The sequence below is a fragment of the Phycodurus eques genome, chromosome 10, assembly GCF_024500275.1.
Source record: "Phycodurus eques isolate BA_2022a chromosome 10, UOR_Pequ_1.1, whole genome shotgun sequence".
Taxonomy (NCBI): domain Eukaryota; kingdom Metazoa; phylum Chordata; class Actinopteri; order Syngnathiformes; family Syngnathidae; genus Phycodurus; species Phycodurus eques.
Genome location: NC_084534.1, coordinates 472,966 through 493,849, shown reverse-complemented (window position 1 = coordinate 493,849; position 20,884 = coordinate 472,966). Strand labels below are relative to the sequence as shown.

The following is a 20,884-nucleotide window of genomic DNA, read 5'->3' as shown; positions in this document are numbered from 1 at the left end:
TTTTTAACATGGTGTCGACGTCTCTGGATGATTTTAAACTTGAGGCATTCACAGCAAAGGCGATGCTGGTCGGCTCACCGAACGCGAGTGCATCACGGTAAAGACATCCAAATTGCGCGAGTGACACGATTCAAACGCCGCCGATGATCCCGACGGCTCGCGAAAGCCGTCGCGCTCTCGTCGTTATACTTGGGTGAACACACGCAACAGTTCTGACACTTTCCCAAATTCCTACGTAGTCGTTCATATCCCCGAAGTGCAATCCAGGCTCCAGCCTTCCTGCGCTTGGGTGGGGTTTGTCCGGGTCCTCCGGCGTCCTCCCGCATTCCAAAAATAGGCTTCTTAAATTAGCTGAGGACTAAAACTGGTTTTGTGGAGAACAAAAGTGAAAAGATATTCTGCCGTATTATATTTATTCTCGCTCATCAGATTGGTGAAAACAATAAAGACGATCCAATGAAATCATGTCCTATCCCTCTCGTTCATTGGTGTTTGTCAAATTATGCAATAAAATACACAGTAAACGGCTTCAAATGCACAAACACAAGAAAAAACAGATTTCTTTTTAAAGTTTTGGAAGCTGTGACAAACTCAAACATAGTATATGTACATGGTATATAAATATATATATATATATATATATCTGCTTGCAACGTTAATGGTTCCTTCCAGCGCATTCAGTTCACGTGACAGTCCTCACATTATTTTCTCATTTAGTTCGGTTATCCCCGCTCGCATCCGAAGAGTCTTTGAGTCACGGGTCACGCCGCGTTTTTTCACACATTTGTTTGAAACATTTCAAACATTGCAAAACAAAACAAAAAAACATTCCATGAACCCAATTGTTTATGTTGGATCCAATGTCTTGGTTATTTTTCTGATTTTCAAATCCTCTCGAGTCAAACGGGAATGCAGCTGAACTCGGCGAAAAGAATTGAAAGCCGCTTACCTTCCGGCTCGGCCTTTTCTCACACAAGCCCGTGCGAGGTGATCGGCAACCCGACTCTGCGGGAAGAACAACGGCGAACTCGGAGTTGGGAGTCGCAGACGCTGAACCCGAGAAGCGCAAAGAATTCCGATCACTGCAAACGCAATCGGCGTCCGCAGTTATGACAGCCATTGTTATTATTATTGTGGGAAAAGAAGAAAGGAGTGCAAAAAGCGTGACTAGAAGAAACGCATCATTGTGCGACGGTGCCTTTTTCTCTCTTATTCCGCTTGGGAACTGATAACACCCCTCCCCCGAACGTCTCTGGGTTGACTACTGACGATATAGATATTTCGATATTTGGTTAAGCCCTTCTTAGGCGGCACATCTGCCTGTTCTGAGGTCAAATGCGGCCTCGCCTCCGTTCTCCCCGTGCCTGCGCGGCTTTCCTCCGGTTTGCCTCTCAGCAGAGCCGCCGCGACCCGAGTGAAGCGGCGCAGGAAGTGGACGGACGGTTACCCCTTCTCGCCAACAGAGGGAGCACCTCGCAAACGCGACCCTGGCCTCCTTTGTGGCCGAGTCAGAATTGTTGCAGAAGAACTCAACGGTGTTCAACAGCACTGCGGGTCACAGCAGACGCGCCGGCGTCCTTTCGTTCATGTCTGGAAACTGCTCCGGCCCGACCACAGGGAGCTCGCCGGGTCAGGAGTCATGAGAACCGGGCGTGCCGCTCCAGACCGAGCTCCGTACTGAACTCTCGGTGACCTTCGGCCTCGTGGGAAATAACAAGTACGCGTCTCGATAGACCTCGGCCCGAGGATCCAGCTATTTGAGGCACGACGGTCAACACTGAAAACTTACGAGCCGTACGATACACACACACGCGCAGAACACATACTAAAAGTTGGGAATACTTTTGCTCATGTTAAGCAATGAGAGGAAAAGCCCATTTCAAAAATGGAATTATTAACAAGGAGCACACGACTGGCGTTTCCACAACACAGCCTCCTTCATCAGACCTCAACGCAAGTCTTTCACAATATGTCGGACAGAGATTTACTACCGACTCGTAGGTTTCATGAACGGGACGAAGCGGTTATCAGCGAAAGCCTTCCCTCAGACGTCCCGGGTGGCTTTAGAGGAAGCGCCGGAGAAGCACCCAAAGCAGGCCCCGTGGACATTCGAGACCGCCGAGTGGCGTTCGCGAAACGAACTGTCGTCGCTGAGTCAACTTCCCGCATGACGCGACGATCTGTCAGTTTAGGGGTCCCGTAGGAGAAGATGAGAAACTTGCACATCGGTCCGGGATCAAGGAGCAGCTGCTTTCTCAAGCTAGCAGCCCCGCGGGGTAAAGAGGGGGCCCTCGGTTTACAAAGGCGCGCAGCACATTTCGTCTTTGCAAACGTCGCAACACGTCTATGCCGCGGACGGACGGACGGACGGACAACGATGACGTGCAAAACGGTACGTACGGCGGTCACTGAGCGCGCCTCGTTTTGCAGCGTGATAATGTAGCCAAAGGATTCCAAAGTCCGTCGGGTTTTGCTCAGTTTTCACCAAGAACGTTCAGGCTCCATCCCCCCCAAAAATGGCATATGGATTTAACTTATTTATTTATTGCTGTTGAAACTCTCAAAAGTCAACAGCACAATGGCTAAAAAAATAGGAGGTGAAGTGAAGCAACAGTGGCGATAAAAAGTCGACACACCCCTGCTCAAATGCCAGCTTTTGGTCACGTCAAAGAAATGAGACCAAAATAAATCATTTTCAAACTTTTCCACCATGAATGGGACCTATGACCTTTGCAACCCAATCAGAAAAACAAACATTTTCGAGAGGAGGTGAAAATCAACAACAAGCTGACGTGGTCTCTCTCACCAGAGAGCACGCCATGTCAGAACTGGGGATACGGCGGTCTTCGGAATTAACCGCGCACGTTCAAAGTCCTATTCGGTCGCGCACACATGCCGCCGTTCAAAGTATCTCTGATGTACCCCAAATACATTTTCTAGCAGGCCTTTTCTGCCATCTTCCAACGTAAGCCGTGGTCTGCAAAGATCTCCGTTGCACAGGAGGCTCCGAAACATTTGCGAAGCAGGGACGCCGCTGACAAAGAAAATAGGGCGGTGACATGACCGAGAACCGGAAGCCGTATCTTATCGAGGACGGGCTTTCTTTTTTTTTTTTTTCCATCCAGGCCCGGGCAAAAGGGCAGGTGCTTGAGTACCACCCGGTGGGCTATGCGTGCACGCGCCCGAACGTGGGGCTATTCCTTCCTTTCCAGAGGGGGTCGACCCCCGCCCCCGCAAGAGGGCCCGCCCCCGTCACGGAAGTCACTCCCGCAATACGGAAACGGGCATTTGCCTCCTTTGCGTGCAGCTGTCGGACTGGAGAGCCAGAGAGCGCTCTCGCTCTCATCGCCACGCCGAGGCCGATGTCCGCGCATTCCTTCTCCTTCTCCCTCTCCGTCGAGCCGACCCTCGCGTCGGACGAGGACGACGGGCACCGCGGCGAGAGCGAAGGCGGCGCCGACCGGGGCTACGGCGGCCCCCGGCGGAACGCGGCGAACGCCCGGGAGAGGCACCGGACACAGAACGTCAACACGGCTTTCGCCGCATTGCGGACGCTCATTCCCACGGAACCGGCGGACCGGAAACTGTCCAAGATGGAAACGCTGCGCCTGGCGTCCAGCTATATTTGGCACCTGACGAACGTGCTGGGGGCGGACGAGGAGAGGGAGGACGGCGCGCCGTGCCTCGGGGCCGTGTACGAGGAGGGGAGGGGCGGCGGAGACCCCGGACGGCCCCGGAGCATCTGCACGTTCTGCCGCGGCGGACAGCGGACGGGGGCCACCGTCGCCGCCCGCCGCGAAAGGAGAGGCGCTTTCGGAGAAGGACGTCAAATCGGCAGGAGTTCAGAAGAAAAGCTCACTATTCGAGTCATCATTCCATTCGAATGTATCAAATCCCGAAGGAATTGGAGCTAAAGAGATATTGCACAAACAATTGTGACTTGAGGGGAACGTTTCGACATCAAAGAGAAATACAACTGAACTGCACTGATGACTCTTCACCAGCCACTGTTCACTTTGTGATCTTGATTTTGTCATTTGATTGATTTGTTTGTTTTTGCCCATGAAGAGGCATGACCGAACAAGAGGAGTTGCGGCTCTACTAATGCTCATTGGTCATTCATTTTAATGCGGGGGGGGGGGGGGGAGATGAAGTATGAAAGAGCAACTTCATTTGGTGATCAGTTCATGTTTATTGTCAAACGTGGGAAATTTCATAACGCTTAGCCCAACACTCTTGTGCACTCTATTGCTCATGTGCACTTAACTACTAAGAAATGCTGCCAAGTCAATTGCTTGACTTTTCCCATTTACGTAAGAATGAAATCTATTTTGACACGTGCACGGCATCGGATGTTGCTTGGCTCTTCATGTTGCACAAATCTGTGTATGACAATGCAGTTGCTGTGCAATCCATTTATGTTGAAGCCCTTGTTCACTTGTGTAGACACTAATACAAGTAGTATAGCATACGCGTAGTCCGGGGGAAATAACGGCAACCTCGGACACTACGGAATCGACGCATTGATTGCGTTAGGCTCGTAGCGGCGGAATTTTTTTGACAGACTCATTCTAACCTGGATTATCGTTGTCGTCTTTGCTCAGCGGTGGTCGATTTCCAGTGTGGCTGAACTCACCCCTCTGAGTCATGCCAAAGAATCACAACAGAGGAAGCCATTCATCTTTTCCCTCAGCGCGATGGCTGTGGAATCCTTAGCGCGGTTTTGAGGGTGGCAGTTCATACTGAGTGCCAATTAGGACGGTATGAAATCAGTGTCAGCTCTGGGAAGAGCATCCAGGCACAACGGGAAAGACACCCATTAGCTTTGTCGCATCTGTTGTCGATGGCCGATGACGGCATTGCCGGACAGTTGCCGGCGAGCCCAGCCACAAAATGGAATAATCATACGCAGGAAGATGTCGTAGAAGGACAGAAAGGAAACATCCGAAGGGCTCGACCCCGTCGCGACCTTCCCTGCGGGGCCTCGGCTCCTGGGTCAGTGTCGGCTTTGACCTCGACGGTGACCCGGATGGCTGCGAAAATGTCACGCGACGGTGAAATGGAAAGCACTCAACGCGATCCAAACATAGGGCAGGACACGCTATGTATGTATGTGCGGACACTTGCCCAAAAATTTGAAGATCATGGAAAGATTTCTCTCTTTCCAGAATTCCATTCAAAAAGTTAAACTTTCATAGATCATACATTCAGGTCCCACAATGTAAACAATAAAAAAAAAAAAAAAAAAAAAAGTATTCATTTGTTTCTTTTTACATACGTTGGGCTTCCAGCTCATAAAACCCACCGAATCAGGAAAGCCCAAAATTAGAATACAGTGACGAAATCCCCATTTCCTTCTCAGTTTTTGGTCGGAGAAAAAGGAACGAAATGAGGGTCACATGAAAGCAATCAAAATATGGATAATGCTTGTCTGGGAATCCCTCGGCTGTCATCGCTGCCTGGATGCGCCGTGGCATTGAGGCCATCAATCAGCCCGTGGCGTTCATCGCCTGTTCTGGAGTTATGGAAGCCCGGACTTGCTTGATGCTCGCCGTCACTTCTTCTTCGTTTTGGGGTCTGGTGCCCCTCGTTTTCCCCTTGGTAACACCCCATAGATTCTCAACGGGGTTTAGATCCAACGAGTTGGCCGCCCCGTCGAGCACCGCGATGGCATGGGCGTGGGCATCGTCGGCTCAGGCTCAGTAGCGGCTCGACCCGAGGACCCAGACAGTTGTAGCCCGTCTCCCGGATGCGTCTGAATGTGGCGGTTTTGGAAGCTCTGGTCCGTTATGGTCGCATGCTGTGACGACCTACTCCGCGTGCCCCTCGGTTCTACATACCACCTACGCCGCCGCCTTCTCGGTCGATTTTGCAGCATCATAAAACGTATCACCTGGTCCTCCAGGGGCCGTTTGTTCTAGCAGACGCTGTTTCACGGTCGCCATGGTTGTTGCTTTGTTCTTTGTTACTGAAAAGGAAGCGAAAACGGCTAAGAGATGGCCCAAAAATGCAGAGGAAACTCCACCCACTGGTGTCCTAGCCAATACCAGCAGTAAGCGACACGCTCGACCTGGAGGTGAACTGCAGTACATTGTCAAAACCGCACGTGTGGGTTGCGCTCGAGTATAAAGGCAAACTGCGCGCCGGATAGCCGCAGTGACGTCAGCGCGAGTATAAAGAAGCCTTGAGTCTCTAAATGTTCCAACGCGCATACTAAGCACACGGAAGATTAGGTTTGTGCGCATAAATGAAAGTTGATTAACCTTTACAACACAATGTACTCAAAAACCCAACCGCAACAATTATTCAATAATCAGAGTAACCCCCTCACAGTTACTCACGCACACACAAGAGATATTCACTCACACGCTCTCTGTCCACCTTACCTGACTTGCTTCTCTTTAAAAAGAAGTTATATGTCTTGTCCCCCTGTCTTTCCATTTCTCAACAGACCCTATGAAAAAAAAAAATAATAATAATAATAGGCCAGTTTTGTTCCTCTTAGCATCACTTATAAATTGCACAATGTTAACAAATCCCCACTTCAAGCCTAAAAAAATGTCAGGGGAAATAGACCACTGTAGATGTAAGGTGAATATTCAAACGTTCAGCTTCTCAGTGGTTCCCAACTGGTTTTGCCTCAGGACCCACAATTTAACTTCGTCATTAAGTCACAACCCACATTTGTGACATTCTTTAGCCACTCCAATTTATTTCACACAAAAAAATAGCCCGGTCATACAAAAGCCTTTATGCTTGAAAGCATGAAGTTTATCTTTATGAAACATGAACAAACATGGAATAAAAAGGCAGTTTTGGGAGTTGAAAAATGCAGACTTCTTGAACCAAATCATGAAATAAAACAAGACAAAATACTGAAATAAAAAGGCAGAATTCACTTGAATTACAGGTAGGCTATACCCATTTTAAACAAGCTAAACTGGTGAAATTTCAGAAATAAAACTCTAAAATATAAAATGCAGAATTAACTTGAATGCCAGTTCCCCCCCCGCTTTTTAAACAAGTTCCACAAAAACAGCACTTTTGGTGAAGCCCTCAACTCCTCAAGTTTTCGTTGAAAGCGCTCCACTTGTTTGTCTTAAATGTGTTTCTAGCTAGCCCGTTGTGCCGTACACGATGCATTAAATAAGACGCGACAGCAACACTTTTGCCACTGTAGCGGTGTCAGCTTGAAAGCTTTGAAACAAACATATCAGTGTGTGCCAGCGGCCGAGAGAGACTCGCACACTGCATATGCGCCGAGTGATACGTTTTCGTTTTTGCCGCCATGAGATGTCACTCCATGCTAACTTTAGCGCGATACCCGTGGCTGCTAGCAAAACGATCTGCTATCTGAACACGAAGTTGTTGACCGCAGTCGTAAACCTTACTTTAGAATGACGTCGGAGATGATCTTCTTCTGTGGCCATTCTTCTTCGTTCCCTAATAAATGTGGATTTACAACTATTCGTGGTACATAGCGCGTACATAGAGGTGATGCAGGCTCTCGGTGGACGGCAGGAGCTTCCAGAAGACTGGACCGCTGCGGCCGAGGTGATCAGAGAAGCAGGCAGGAGAGTACTTGGTGTGTCTTCTGGCAGGAAAGGAGAGACGGAGACTTGGTGGTGGAACCTCACAGTACAGGAAATCATACAAGGAAAGAGGTTAGCTAAGAAGAAGTGGGACACTGAGAGGACCGAGGAGAGGCCAAAGGAATACATTGAGATGCGACACAGGGCAAAGGTAGAGGTGGCAAAGGCAAAACAAGAGGCATATGATGACATGCATGGCAGGTTGGACACTAAAGAAGGAGAAAAGGATCTATACAGGTCAACCGTCCAGAGCAATGGTGAGTGTGGTCAGGAAGTGAAGAAACGGGTCCAAGCAGGTTGGAAGGAAGGTGTCAGGTGTGTTATGTGACAGAAGAGTCTCTGCTAGGATGAAGGGCAAAGTTTATAAAACAGTAGTGAGGCCAGCCATGATGTACGGATTAGAGACAGTGGCACTGAAGAGACAACAGGAAGCAGAGTTGGAGGTGGCGGAAATGAAGATGTTGAGGTTCGCTCTCGGAGTGACCAGGTTGGATAAAATTAGAAATGAGCTCATCAGAGGGACAGCCAAGGTTCGATGTTTTGGAGACAAAGTTAGAGAGCGCAGACTTCAATGGTTTGGACACGTCCAGAGGAGAAATAGTGAGTATATTGGGAGAAGGATGAGGAGGATGGAGCGGCCAGGCAAGAGAGCGAGAGGAAGACCAAAGAGAAGGTTGATGGATGTCGTGAGGGAAGACAGGATGGCAGTTGGTGTTCGGAGAGGAGGATGCAGGAGATGGAGGCTTTCATGGAAAAGGATGACGCGCTGTGGCGACCCCTAACGGGACAAGCCGAAAGGAAAAGAAGAAGAAGAAGTGGTACATAGCGCCAACTACTGTACAGGATGGACTTAGCAGTCAAAAGGCGTCACTGATTTCAAAATGCAAACGGCTCCTTTCGACAAGACGTGCGGTGCCGCGCTATGTCAATCATCTGGGGGGTCCAATCAGATTTCAGGGTGGTCCAGCGCTTCCCCCGCCTCCCCCCCCCCCTGACTCCGCCCCTGCCTGGAGGACCGGAATCTCGGTGGGTGGTAGAACAGAAAGTTTATTTATGTATGTGGTGTAGCGACTGGCACACCACACACGAAACGAACCAACACGGTTCAATGCTTGATTTGTTTAAATCTTCACGTGTGGGGTCTGTAAGAGATAAACACAGCTTTCCCATTTTGAAAAGTCTTATGTCTGCACCAGGCCTCAGGCTGCTGCCCCTGAGAACTGACCCTGGATAAGCAGGAACAAGAAGGATGGATGAACACAAATAATAGATCACGTTGAGCTTGTGAACTTCATCACTCCACAATGCCGATTGGAGGTGCTTGTCCCTCTGAGGCTTCCTTCCCGGTACTTGTTGACGTAGGGGGGAATCCGCCATATTGTCTCTGATACAGCAGAAATCGCACTTCACAGGGCACATACCGGCGACTGTCCCAAATTTGACCATTACAGTTGACAACTGATCTTCTGGGGGTCTTGGTCTCTCACGGGGGGTAAGCATTTACAGTATAGCTGCTGATGCTCTTAACCAGTCGGGTGTGACGGGTAAAACAATGAAAGTTTGGACGTTTGCTAAGGCTAAGGCTAATGCTAATGCTAATGTCGAGGGTTAGCGAGCGGTAAACCCGGTCAACTCCTGAAACCGTCTCACGTGTCAATGTGTTGTTTCTCACTATCTTCTCGTTCGAAACACCGTTTTTTTTTTTACACGTGCACGGAGAACACTGAACTTGTATTCAGGTGGGTGCGGTCCAATGCATTTAATTCTGTACGAAGAGTCTTAACAAGCAGCCGATAACCCAACGATTCAAACTAAACACAAACCGAGTAAATGACTCCTGCCACGTCCCCAAAACATGCCCGGCAGGTTAATTCAAGACTCTTAAATTTGAACGCGTCGGTCTGCACGTGAAAATCGATGGCTGCTGAGATGACGTTAAGTCACGCAATAACCGAATGAAAGAGCTTTTGTTTGTCGGTCCTATCAAGCCAACATCAATCAGAACAGAATCAATCCTAATAAAACCGGTTGCATTACACCAACGCCTCTGCTCCCACGAGCATGGCTCTGAACGACATGAGAAATAACATCTGGTGTATGATATTTGTCTTCTTCTTCTTCTTCGCTCACAATCACCATTCAGAAAATGTGGCACAAGTCAACCCTCAATATATGTGGGCCCAAATCTCTTCAGAGCCACAGCCTAAAAGAAGACAAAATAAACAAAACAAAACAAAAAACCTCGTCCTGCCTGCATACCTTCTTAGTTCTAGATGGAAGAGCGGGTCTCCCTTCACCAGTGGACCCGAGATGATGCGACGACGTCGTGAATGACGTCGCTCGTGTCGTAACACGCCAGGTTTAAATGAAACCCGTTTTTATGACATTTACACCTCTAAACACTGATCTGGACTCAACACACCCAACGGTTCAAAAATGTGGTTTGACAGTTGTGTAACTTTGGTCACAGTCGAGAAGTGATTTCATCGCAGAGGAAATGATTAAATGGCTGATAGTCATGCGCAGCAGTGGTCGGAGGTGGTGGTCATGTCGGTATTCCAAGATAACCACATAGTCTAGTTGTTTACACGCTGATTTGTTGGACCCTTGACTTTCACAACCGCGGTCATCTTGTATCCTAAGTGGCAAGCGTGACACTGCACATTTTTGTGGAGTAGGTTAGTAAAGTGAACGAAATTCTGCTTATATAGGAACCACTGGGACAGCGGCGCTCCCCCGAGTTTCTGGTTTACCATGGTTCTGGATTCTTTTGTCGTCAACGCCATTGCCAGCTAGCAGCAAATGATACCCTTGTATATTCTGGACTTGAGTAGGGATGGAAAGCTGCCTCCATCTCTCAACTCGATACGATTCAGGGGGCTGCAATTGGATTTATTGCAGCACGTCGAATTGATGCATTTTTTTTTTTAAATATACATTTTTCTTACTGTGTGACAGTGACGACGTCCTACTTTTACAGTAGTATTTGTAATGACCCATTTTTATATTATATATATGTGTGTATATATATATATATATATATATAAAACCATGCATTAACTTACATTAGCTTTTATTAAGCGATGCACCGAATAGGGATGTAACGATAGTTCTATCTCACGGTTCGGTTTTATCACGGTATTGATCTCACGGTACGATAGATTTTGCGATATCCTGGGAAAGCTCACGGTATTGCAAGAAGACTCATGGTATTGCAGGAAGGTTCACGGTACAGGTGGGGCAAATAGGTGAAAAGCAGGAGAACCGAAAAACCTTTTTCTTGCTCTTCTGGAGTCTTGCTGAGTCGTCCTCAATAGATTTGGATGTAGCGCTGTAGTCTGCCTGTAGCAGCCTGGCTATGCAGTGTGGCTGCGTGTAACCGGCCCAAAACAAAACTTTAAACGCAACTCGTTATTTTATACGGAGATAAGATCGCGACGATATCGAGCCACTTTTAATTTTGCAATATTGCCGTATCGTGAATATTGTTACATCCCTAACGGAAAGAAAATTCTCGCCCGAAACCCAAAAGCCGAAACATGGGGGGGAAATTATCAATCAAACTGAATTTATAAGCGCTTTTTCTATAAAAAAATGCAACACAAAGCGCTTTACATTAGTTAAACTATCAAAATAAATCAAACCTGCCAATTATTTATTGTAAAACTATGAGTAAAATGGCATTCATGGCTATGACTGCAGAGGTGCCAATCAATCAAAATTCACTTCCAGAACAATTTGTCTGACTATTTATATATTATTTTAATGTTTCTATATAGTTAACATTAAGAACATTACCCCGGGGCAGTTATTGCAGTATGTTGTCTATTAGGATAAATATAATTCTGCCTATTGTTCAATTTCACAACACAATCATTAGTCTGTCATTGTAATCGTTAATACATTATGGCTTCAATATTTATTCTAATGTATTTTTTAAATCACCTTTGTAATGGCAGATGCATTTGCAGCCAAAAGTCTTCTCTTGCATGCTCTTTTTGTATTTCCTGTATCCACTATTACTGCTGAAATGATGCAAATTCCCCACCGTGGGACGAACAAAGGTTATCTCATATTCAACATTTGTATGATATTAATGTACTTGTCAAGTGACTAGGGCTGAAATGATTTTCAAATCGCACGATACGATACACGATATTCAGCTCACGATACGATATATGTCACGATATTCGGCCAACGATACATTTTCTTAAATATTTTAAAGGGACGGTGATTTTGGTGACGTCTTGTGCATGTTTCATTGAATTGAATTAATTGAAATGTAAACTGAAGGCGTCAATTAAGTACACTCTGCATGGCGCTGACTGGACAGAAAGTATACAGCTTGCAAATGCTGGACAAAATGGATCAAAGATGTGATGAGAAAACTAGTTTGATTTATTGAAACAGTGCAAACTGTGGCTTACAAGCCTTTGAAAAGTGCAGGCAGTATATGTAAACAAAACGGACGTGAGGTAGCCAGTCGCCACCAGGCAGGTAAAAATAAATCAAATCAAGTAATAAAGTAAAATTAAGCCATGGCAGCCAATAATTCAATAAAACATCTTAACAGAGTAACAAGCTTAAGGGGCTCTGTAGGCCCTGGCCGAAGAGTGAAGAGTAAAACAACAAAACTATCTCAGCATAACTGGAGAGCTACATTGTCTTAAGATTTTTGTTGAGGAACAGTATGTGGTCAACGTGCTGTGGGAGAAGTGCGCTCCTTTGAGCGTTGATGACATCCCCAGCGGTCGAGAAGACCCTCTCCGAGGAGACATTAGTGCCGGGCGTGCAGAGGTATTTGTTTGTTTGTTTGTTTTTTAAAGCAAGGGGTGCTAATAGTGGATATTCATATTGGCGATCATTTGACGCATTGTCAGTGACAATTGCTAGATCCTTTTCTGTGATTTCCCAGTCAGCGAGGGCCTTTCTCAGGTGCTCTGCCAGGTTGTGGCCGGTGTGGCTCTCGGACATGTCCCTTGTTTGTAACGCATGCTGAACAATTTCCCATTTCTCGTTGATAAAGTGTGCCGTGATGGTGACATACGCCTAAGTTGTTCCCAAGGTCCACCCGTCGCAAGTCAGGGCAACTCTCTCCGTGCTGGCCAGGCGAGGTTTTCACATGTGTTTTTATCTGGGCGTACAGCCTGGGAACACAAACCTTGGTGAGATGTTCGCGGGTTGCAATGGGATCGCGGGGCTCCGTCGCGTTCACCGTGCGTTTAAAGCCTGTGTTTTCCACCACCGAACAAGGTCTCAAATCCTGACAAATAAAGTAGGCAATGGACTCGGTAACTTTCTGTGCGCTCGGCGAAGTAGATGGGAACTTGTGGGCACAACCGCCATTGCTGTCCAGTGTGGCTTGTTTTGGGTCACGCCGTAGCTTCTTAGGCTCCTCAGTTAACAATACCTTGTCCGGGTGGTGGCGTTTTGGGTTGGTGCTGTTACATCCGTAAGTGCAACTTGAAACTCTACTATGCAAAGCAAAAGCCAATGATCAACAACACCCAGGAACGCCGCCGGCTTCTCTGGCCCCGAGCTCATCTTTGTAGTGTATTCAATTAAATATAGGTTGAACATGATTTGCAAATCATTGTGTTCTGTTTTTATTTATGTTTAATACAACGTCCCGAATTCATTGGAATTGGGGTTGTCGTTTATTCGCTGTCATGGAGGCTAGGATTAGTGACTTCTGCTGCGTTGACAACGGACACGAAGTGCACATTGCCTCTGTGGCTCCGGCATCTTATTTAGGTATGTTAGCTGTAGTTCGTAGGTAACTGTGGCGGAGCAAATAAATAGCATGCGACAAGCATAGTAGCCGAACAGTGGAAAGCAGCGAGGTTGGGGCGACAAAAGGGACGTTCCTTTTTGGGCTAGCCGTGATGATGGGAAAGGCCGTTTGTTATTTGCAGAAGTGTACATCAAGTACCCTTCATATTAATCAGTACCCAATAAGTAGCTTAGTTTCAAAACATTTGGTGAGTACATCACTCCCGCTCGTGTGATATTGCTTCATGGTTATTCGGTTTTGTTTCGTCACTAAACAATGCCAAATAAACAATCCTAGGTTAATAAAAAGTAATTGGGGGGAAAAAAATATTTCGCAATGAACTATAATGCAAAAATACATTTTTATCCGATTAATCACTGAAATAAGTGACAGAATAATTTATTCTAAAAGTATTTGTTAGATTGCCCTGCCCCTAAACCCTTCATCCAGTTTGAATGTTGATACCCTCAAATTAAAGGTGAGAGTCTATATTTCATGGCCATGTCCAATATATAACAATAATTGTAACGTTTAAATATAAAGGTAAAAAACAAAAGTGTCCAAATAGAGTGGGGCAAACAAGTATTTAGTCAGCCACCAATTGTGCAAGTTCTCCCACTTAAAACGATGAGAGAGGCCTGTCATTTTCACCATAGGTATAGCACACCACTGAGAGACAATATGAGGGGAAAGAATCCAGAAAATTACATGGTCTGATTTTTAAAGAATTTATGATCAAATGATGGTGGAAAAATAAGGATTCGGTCAATAACAAAAGTTCATCTCAAGACTTTGTTATATACCCGTTGTTGGCAATGACAGAGATCAACCATTTTCTGTAAGGCTTGACAAGGTTTTCACACACTGTTGCCGGTATTTTGGCCCTTTCCTCCATGCAGATCTCCTCGAGAGCAGTGATGTTTTGGGGCTGTCGCTGGGCAACACAGACTTTCATCTCCCTCCAAAGATTTTCTATGGGGTTGAGATCCGGAGACTGGCTAGATCTGGCTGAATCATTTTGACCCCATGGGGTAAGATCTAGCTTGGAGCCCCAGATCGAGGTAGATTATCAGTGGTCTTTTATGTCTTCCATTTTCTATTAATTGCTCCCACAGTTGATTTCTTCACACCGAGCTGCTCACCTATTGCAGATTCAGTCTTCCCAGCCCGGTGCAGGTCTACAATTTTGCTTCTGGTGTCCTTGGACAGCTCTTTGGTCTTGGCCGTAGTAGAGTTTGGACGGTGACTGTTTGAGGTTGTGGACAGGTGTCTTTTATACCGATGAGTTCAAACAGGTGCCATTAATACTGGTAACGAGGAGAGGCCAGAGGAGCCACTGAAAGAAGAAGTTACAGGTCCGTGAGAGCCAGAAAGCTTGTTTGTAGATGACCAAATCAAAATTTTCCACCATAATTTGCTAATAAATTCTTTAAAAATCAGATGTGATTTTTCTGGATTTTTTTCCCCCTCATTTTGTCTCTCATAGGTGAGGTATACCTATGATGAAAATTACAGGCCTCTGTCATCTTTTTAAGTGGGAGAACTTGCGCAATTGGTAGCTGACTAAATACGTTTTTGCCCCACTGTATCTGTGGAGCGAACTGTGTGTACTTGGAAAACAGTCAAAAAAGCAATACTACACTTTTGTCTTGTAAAACAATTCGTAGCTGCTCGGCTGTACGCGCCGCATCCGACAGCTTTACACATTCAAGTTATTTAATAATCGCTCATTGAAATGTTGAATCAATTCGGAATTGTTTACATCTGTATCACACTGCGTCCAAGAATTGTTGAATTTTCCCACCCCGAGAATTAAGATTGAGCACAAAATGAACAAGCTAAACGCAAATTCAAATTCCTACATACAAATTACTACATTACACATTATTGCAACGGGAAACGATATGAATTGATCTGGACTGCAGATCCCACTGATGTAATTGGCCACATTTCATTCATTTTCTTGTTTTTTTAAGCGACGACCACGTGCCCCTGGTGCCCCCTCCCTTGTCCTCAAGTAACCCCTCCCCCATACCCCTTCCCTTTTTTAATCAAACTCCACATCCCATACCTTCCCTCCTACCTCTCCCTTCCTGAGCCTTCCGCTGCTGAGGGAATCCACCACCCACTCTGCCAAGCTGTCGGACATGTCAGGACCTGTGCCAAGCCGGGCCAGAGTGTACAATGAGGTCAACACTCACCGGCCGAGGGAGTACTGGGACTATGAATCCCACGTTGTGGAATGGGGGTAAAGTGCTCGTTGCCCGTTTCCCTCCATTTTCAGCATGTCGCAGCTGCAATTTCCAACCTGTATGATGTACTCACAGTAACCAAGATGACTTTCAGCTGGTGCGAAAGCTAGGCCGTGGCAAATATAGTGAAGTCTTCGAGGCCATCAACATCACCAATAATGAGAAGATTGTAGTAAAGATCCTCAAGGTAAGTAAAAAAAAAAAAAAAAATTTGCTGCCCTCGTTGCTTCAATTATTGATTTTAGCTATAGTTTGATTCCACAAACATGAGCCAAATCTATGTCCCAACAGCCTGTGAAGAAAAAGAAAATAAAGCGTGAGATCAAGATTTTGGAGAATTTACGAGGAGGCCCGAATATTATCTCCCTTATAGACATTGTGAAAGACCCTGTGGTAAGTAATTTTAGGTCATTGACATACTGTGCACTTAGTAATGTTCAGGTCAATTCTAGACTTATTTCTCTTGTCACCACGTGTAATAGCGTGGAGATGCTGTCACCTGTGTCAGCTCATTAATTCCATTTGAACAGTCTGTGTTCTCGGCATGTTACGGCTCTGGATTTCTTTGAAAGGAGAAATGCGACTATCTCTAATTTCAATATTTCCCAGGTCTTTGACAATTTCAGGTCAAAATACATATAGGATAAAGAATTACAGTGCACCTAACATCTGCTTAGGACACTCGTGGAAATTTCCAGACTTTGGGGAGCAGTTTTGCCGCGTGCAATGTGGCATTGCTTATCTCACCCACCTTTACAATGGAGAGTATATACAGCGCTACCAGAGTATTCACACCCTTTTCCACATGTTGCGATGTTACAGACTTATTGTAAAGATGATTTGAAGTAGTTTTCTGGGGGGGAAATCTACATAATATCCCATAATGACAAAGTAAATACATTTTCAGACTTTTGTGTCAATTTATAAAAATGGATGCGTTCAAACATAATAGGTACATAAGTATTCACACCCTTTGCTATGACCCTCAAAATTAAAGCTCACGTGCATCTGATTTCCACTGATCATCCTTGAGATGCTTCTACAACTTGAATGGAGTCCACCTGTGGTAAATTCAGTTGATTGAACATCATTTAGAGTGGCACACACCTGTCTTTAAAAGGTGTCATAGTTGGCAGCGCATATCAGAGCAGAAACCAAGCAATGAAGTCTAAGGAATTGTCTGCAGACCTCCGAGACTCGATTGTGTCAAGGCACAAATCAGGGGGAAGGATACAAAAGAATTTTAGCAGCATTGATGGTCCCTAAAAGCAGTGTGGTCTCGATTATTCGCAAATGGAATACATTTGGAACCACCAGGACCCTTCCTAGATCTGGCCGTCCAACCAAGCTTAGTACCCGGGGAAAAAGGCTCTTCGTCAGAGATGTGAACAAGAACCCCCTCATGTTGTGGGGCTGTTCTTCTGTTGCAGGAACTGAGCGACTAGTCCGTATAGAGGGGAAGATGACCGCTGCCAAATAGAGAAATTCTTCAAGAGGACTTTCTTCAGAGTGCTCTGGAACTCAGACTAGGTCGTCCGTTCACCTTCCAACACGACAATGACCCAAAGTACACAGCCAAGAAGACAAAGGAGTGGCTTCAGGACCGGCCTGTGAATGTCCTTGAGTGGCCCAGCCGGAAACCGCGGGGACTTGAATCCAATCGAGCATCTCTGGAAAGACCTAAAAATGGCTGTCCACCGACGCTTGGCCATCCAACCTGACTGTCCTTGAGAGGATCTGGAGAGAAGAATGGGAGAAGATGATGTGCCAAGCTCGTACAGACATACCCAAGACTGGAGGCTGTAATTGCTGCCAGAGGTGCTTCAACAAAATATGAAGCCAAGGGGCGTGAATACTTAGGTACCTTTGATGTTTAAATGTTTGTATTTTCAATAAATTTGCTCAACTGTCTGAAAATATGTTTTTACTTTGTCATTATGGGATATGTTATGTAGGTTTTTCTTTTTTTGTGTTTTTTTTTGGTTGAAACTCTACTCAAATTAGCTTTAGAATAAGTCTGTAACATAGCAAAATGTGGAAAAGGGGAAGGGGTATGAATACTTTCTGGTGGGACTATCGTAGTACGCACCCCTGTGTAAATGCCAATTTTTTTGTGGTATAAAATTAAAAAAAAAAAGCAAGCCTCCATGAAGTTGTAATGCAAGCGCATCATTTTCAACTGTGGAGTCACTTGCCGAAGTGCTCTTGTTAATCGGTGTAGTGGATCATATATTCACTGGATTGCAACGTTGTACAACTCACCCAAAGCAACTATCACCGTAAACGGGATCACATCACTTCACAAAGATGAACTAGACAAGGATGCCCTCTCTCGCCCCTGCTCTTCTCACTATTTATTGAAGCAATGGCAATATGGCAGAACACTAATTTTAAAGGTATCAGTCCTCCTATGTCAGAACACAAAATTAATCTTTACACAGATGATATCCTTCTTTATTTCCAAGAACACAAGGCATCACTTCAATCAGTTTTAACCTCATAAAGACATTTTTGCAATTATCAGAATGTGCTATCAATTGGTTAAAAATCAATAATACTATGACAACTAACTCCTGGAATTCTATCGCTGAAAAAACAGTACTTTTAAACTGGAAAAATAAACAAGCTATCAACATTAGCCAATGCCAAAACCTAGTCGTAGAGTATATGACACGAGAAAAGTCCTCTGCCAAATGTAATAAGCAAATGGGTAACTTAAAGAAAAGTTGGTCACCTTTCATTAATATGGTGTACCTCGAAGCTTGATTCAGTTTGCCTGTGTCATACAGAAATGTAAAGTGTAATGTAAATTCAATGTAATGTGACCAAATCAGTTCTTGTCATTTTAGACCCCTATGCACGCCATAGGGTCACTTGCATGCACTTTAACCCTATCCTTCTGGATTTGCGAGGTTGACCTCTGGGGAGGCTGGGCCTGTCGCCCTTCCTCCTCTTGGGTCCGGTCGTGTCCGTGCTGCCCTCCTGAGGGATGCGGATCCTGGGGCTGCTCTCCGTCCCTGGGTACCGGGGTGGTGCCCATTGACCCCACCCCGGGGATATCATCGTGGTGTCCGGGTGGGGCTTGGGGCCTGTGCTGCTGCTTCCCGGGCCCGTGCCCTCCTCTTCGCCGTGGTCGTCGCCCTTCTCTCCCTCAGGCTCTCCCTCCCGTTTGTTTTGGTCTTTGGACGGGCATGCGCGCTGATGCCAGGGGGGGACTTGGCATCGGGCCGGAGCTTCGCTGTGGGGGCTTTGCGCCGCAGTGGGTTATGACGTGGTTCGCATGGGTGTTGCCTCGTAGTCTCGCGGGTGCTGGCTTTGTGTCTCGTCGGGGGGGAGTCGACGTTTTGTGGCATTTGGTTCCATCCATTGAAGGGATGGGGGCTCGTCGGTGCCGTGTGAGGTTGCTTTTCGTGTCGGGATGCTGGGCTCCGGTGTGTGCCCATTAGGGTGGATGGCTGTGGGCTTGCCCCTCCCCTTGGGACTGGTAGGGGTGCTTCGGTCGGGCTTGTGACCTCCCTGGGTGGTTGGTGGCGTCCCCCTGGTTGGTTCCCCTGCTTGCTGAGCCGTCCTCGATGTGCCGGCTCAACAACTCCGTGCACCAGTTAACTAACATGCTTGTGATATGGTGTTCATTCACTAAAAAGGTTTGATAAAAACACTATAGACAAGACAGGTTTTTGATGCAGTGCTGCCTGAAGGATCAAAGGTCAAAATTCCTTGCAATTGTACGCTGAGGAACATTGTCCTTAAACTGTTGGACTATTTTCTCACGCACTTGTTCGCCAAAGAGGTGAACCTCGCCCCATCTTTGCTTGTGAATGACTGAGCAATCCTGGGAAGCTCCTTTTCTACTCAATCATGGCACCCACCTGTTCCCAGTTAGCCTGCTCACCTGTGGGATGTTCCAAACAGGTGTTTGATGAGCATTCCTCAACTTTCTCAGTCTTTTTTGCCACCTGTCCCAGCTTTTTTGGAACGTGTTGCAGCCATAAAATTCAAAGTTAATGGTTATTTGCTAAAAACAATAACGTTTGAACATTAAATATCTTGTCTTTGTTGAACATGGTTTGCAAATCATTGTATTCTGTTTTTAGTTATGTTTAACACAACGTCCCAACTTCATTGGAATTGGGGTTGTAGATGTCCATCTAAACTATCACCCAGAAGCACCAGAAAAAATATAAATCAGGTAAAGGCCCCCCCACTCATCTGTAGCGTTGTAGACCTCTCTGGTAGAATGGTCGTTCCTCCCAATCATGCCCTTCCAGTTCTCACTGTCATTGCCCGAGTGAGCGTTAAAAGTCCCCCAGAAGAACGAGGGAGTCCACAGCAGGAGCGCTCTCCAGCACGCCCTCCAAGGACTCCAAAAAGTGTGGCTACTCTGAGGTGCTGTTGGGTGCATAGGCACAAGCAACAGTCCGCCCATCCCCATACCCTAAGGCGGAAGGAGGCTCCTCTCTCGTCCCCGGGGTGAACCCCAATGTACAAGCATCGAGCCGGAGGGCAATATACACAAGCCTGTTGGGTGCCTCTCCCCGGGGGTAACTTTAGAGTGGAAGAGAGTCCAACGCCTCTCAAGAAGACTGGTATCAGAGCCCAAAGTTGTGTGCTGAGGCGAGTTTGACTTACCGTATTTTCACAACCATAAGGCGCACCTAAAAGTCTTAAATTTTCTCCAAAATGGACAGGGCGCCTTATAATGCGGTGCGTCTTATGTGTGCACCAAGTTCCAAAATCTATAAAAGTTGTTGTGTGATGAGCGCTCGACTTGACTGACTGGGAGCATTTCCTGCCGACACGCTGCTTATATAGAGGAAAGGCGGACGTGACTGAGTACAGCATGCGGACGTAAAGGGGGAAGGGTAAGCGTGAAGCAGGACGCTAAAGACATGCCCCAGTAGTTATATAGCGCCGGTATGTGCATTGTGCAAAACATCGGTTTGGCCAAGGACCCTCGAAAATGGCACCTACGAAGAGACACGCTTACGAAGGACAGTTTAAACTGCGAGCTGTCAGTTACGCGGGGGAACATGGGAATCGAGCAGCCTCGAGAGAATTCAATATCAACGAATCCATGGTTCGCTCGCAAGTGGAGGAAGCAGGAAAACGAAGACGAAGCTGAGTTTGGCTTCGCTTACGAATGCGAGGTGGCCCGGGTTGGAAGACCAACTAGAGCAATGGATTAATGAGCAAAGAACAGCCAGGAGAACCGTCTCCACAGTCATCATTCGACTGAGGGCAATAACGCTTGCAGAAGAAATGAAAAT

At 46.4% G+C, this 20,884-nt stretch overlaps 2 protein-coding genes across 10 annotated transcripts in view; both read left to right on the top strand.

The window, feature by feature from the left end:
- The first annotated feature begins 3,288 nt into the window (after positions 1-3,288).
- On the top strand, positions 3,289-5,786 carry LOC133409322 (transcription factor 15-like). The gene has a single exon (XM_061689167.1). It carries the CDS (start codon positions 3,363-3,365, stop codon positions 3,912-3,914), a length of 552 nt encoding a protein of 183 aa, XP_061545151.1. The 5' UTR covers positions 3,289-3,362; the 3' UTR covers positions 3,915-5,786.
- A 3,119-nt stretch (positions 5,787-8,905) lies between these two features.
- The window catches only part of csnk2a4 (casein kinase 2, alpha 4 polypeptide), a 50,304-nt gene continuing 38,325 nt past the window's right edge, over positions 8,906-20,884 (top strand). For 4 of the 9 annotated variants that reach the window (XM_061689164.1, XM_061689163.1, XM_061689160.1 and 1 more), the window contains exons 1-6: positions 8,906-9,084; positions 14,265-14,396; positions 14,481-14,720; positions 15,342-15,613; positions 15,693-15,804; positions 15,909-16,010. In XM_061689164.1, coding sequence (XP_061545148.1) covers positions 15,513-15,613; positions 15,693-15,804; positions 15,909-16,010 — 315 coding nt within the window. In that variant the 5' untranslated portion in view covers positions 8,906-9,084; positions 14,265-14,396; positions 14,481-14,720; positions 15,342-15,512. Of the gene's footprint in view, positions 9,085-14,264; positions 14,427-14,480; positions 14,721-15,341; positions 15,614-15,692; positions 15,805-15,908; positions 16,011-20,884 lie in introns of all 9 variants that reach the window. The other 5 variants (XM_061689157.1, XM_061689162.1, XM_061689161.1 and 2 more) reach the window with 5 other exon arrangements.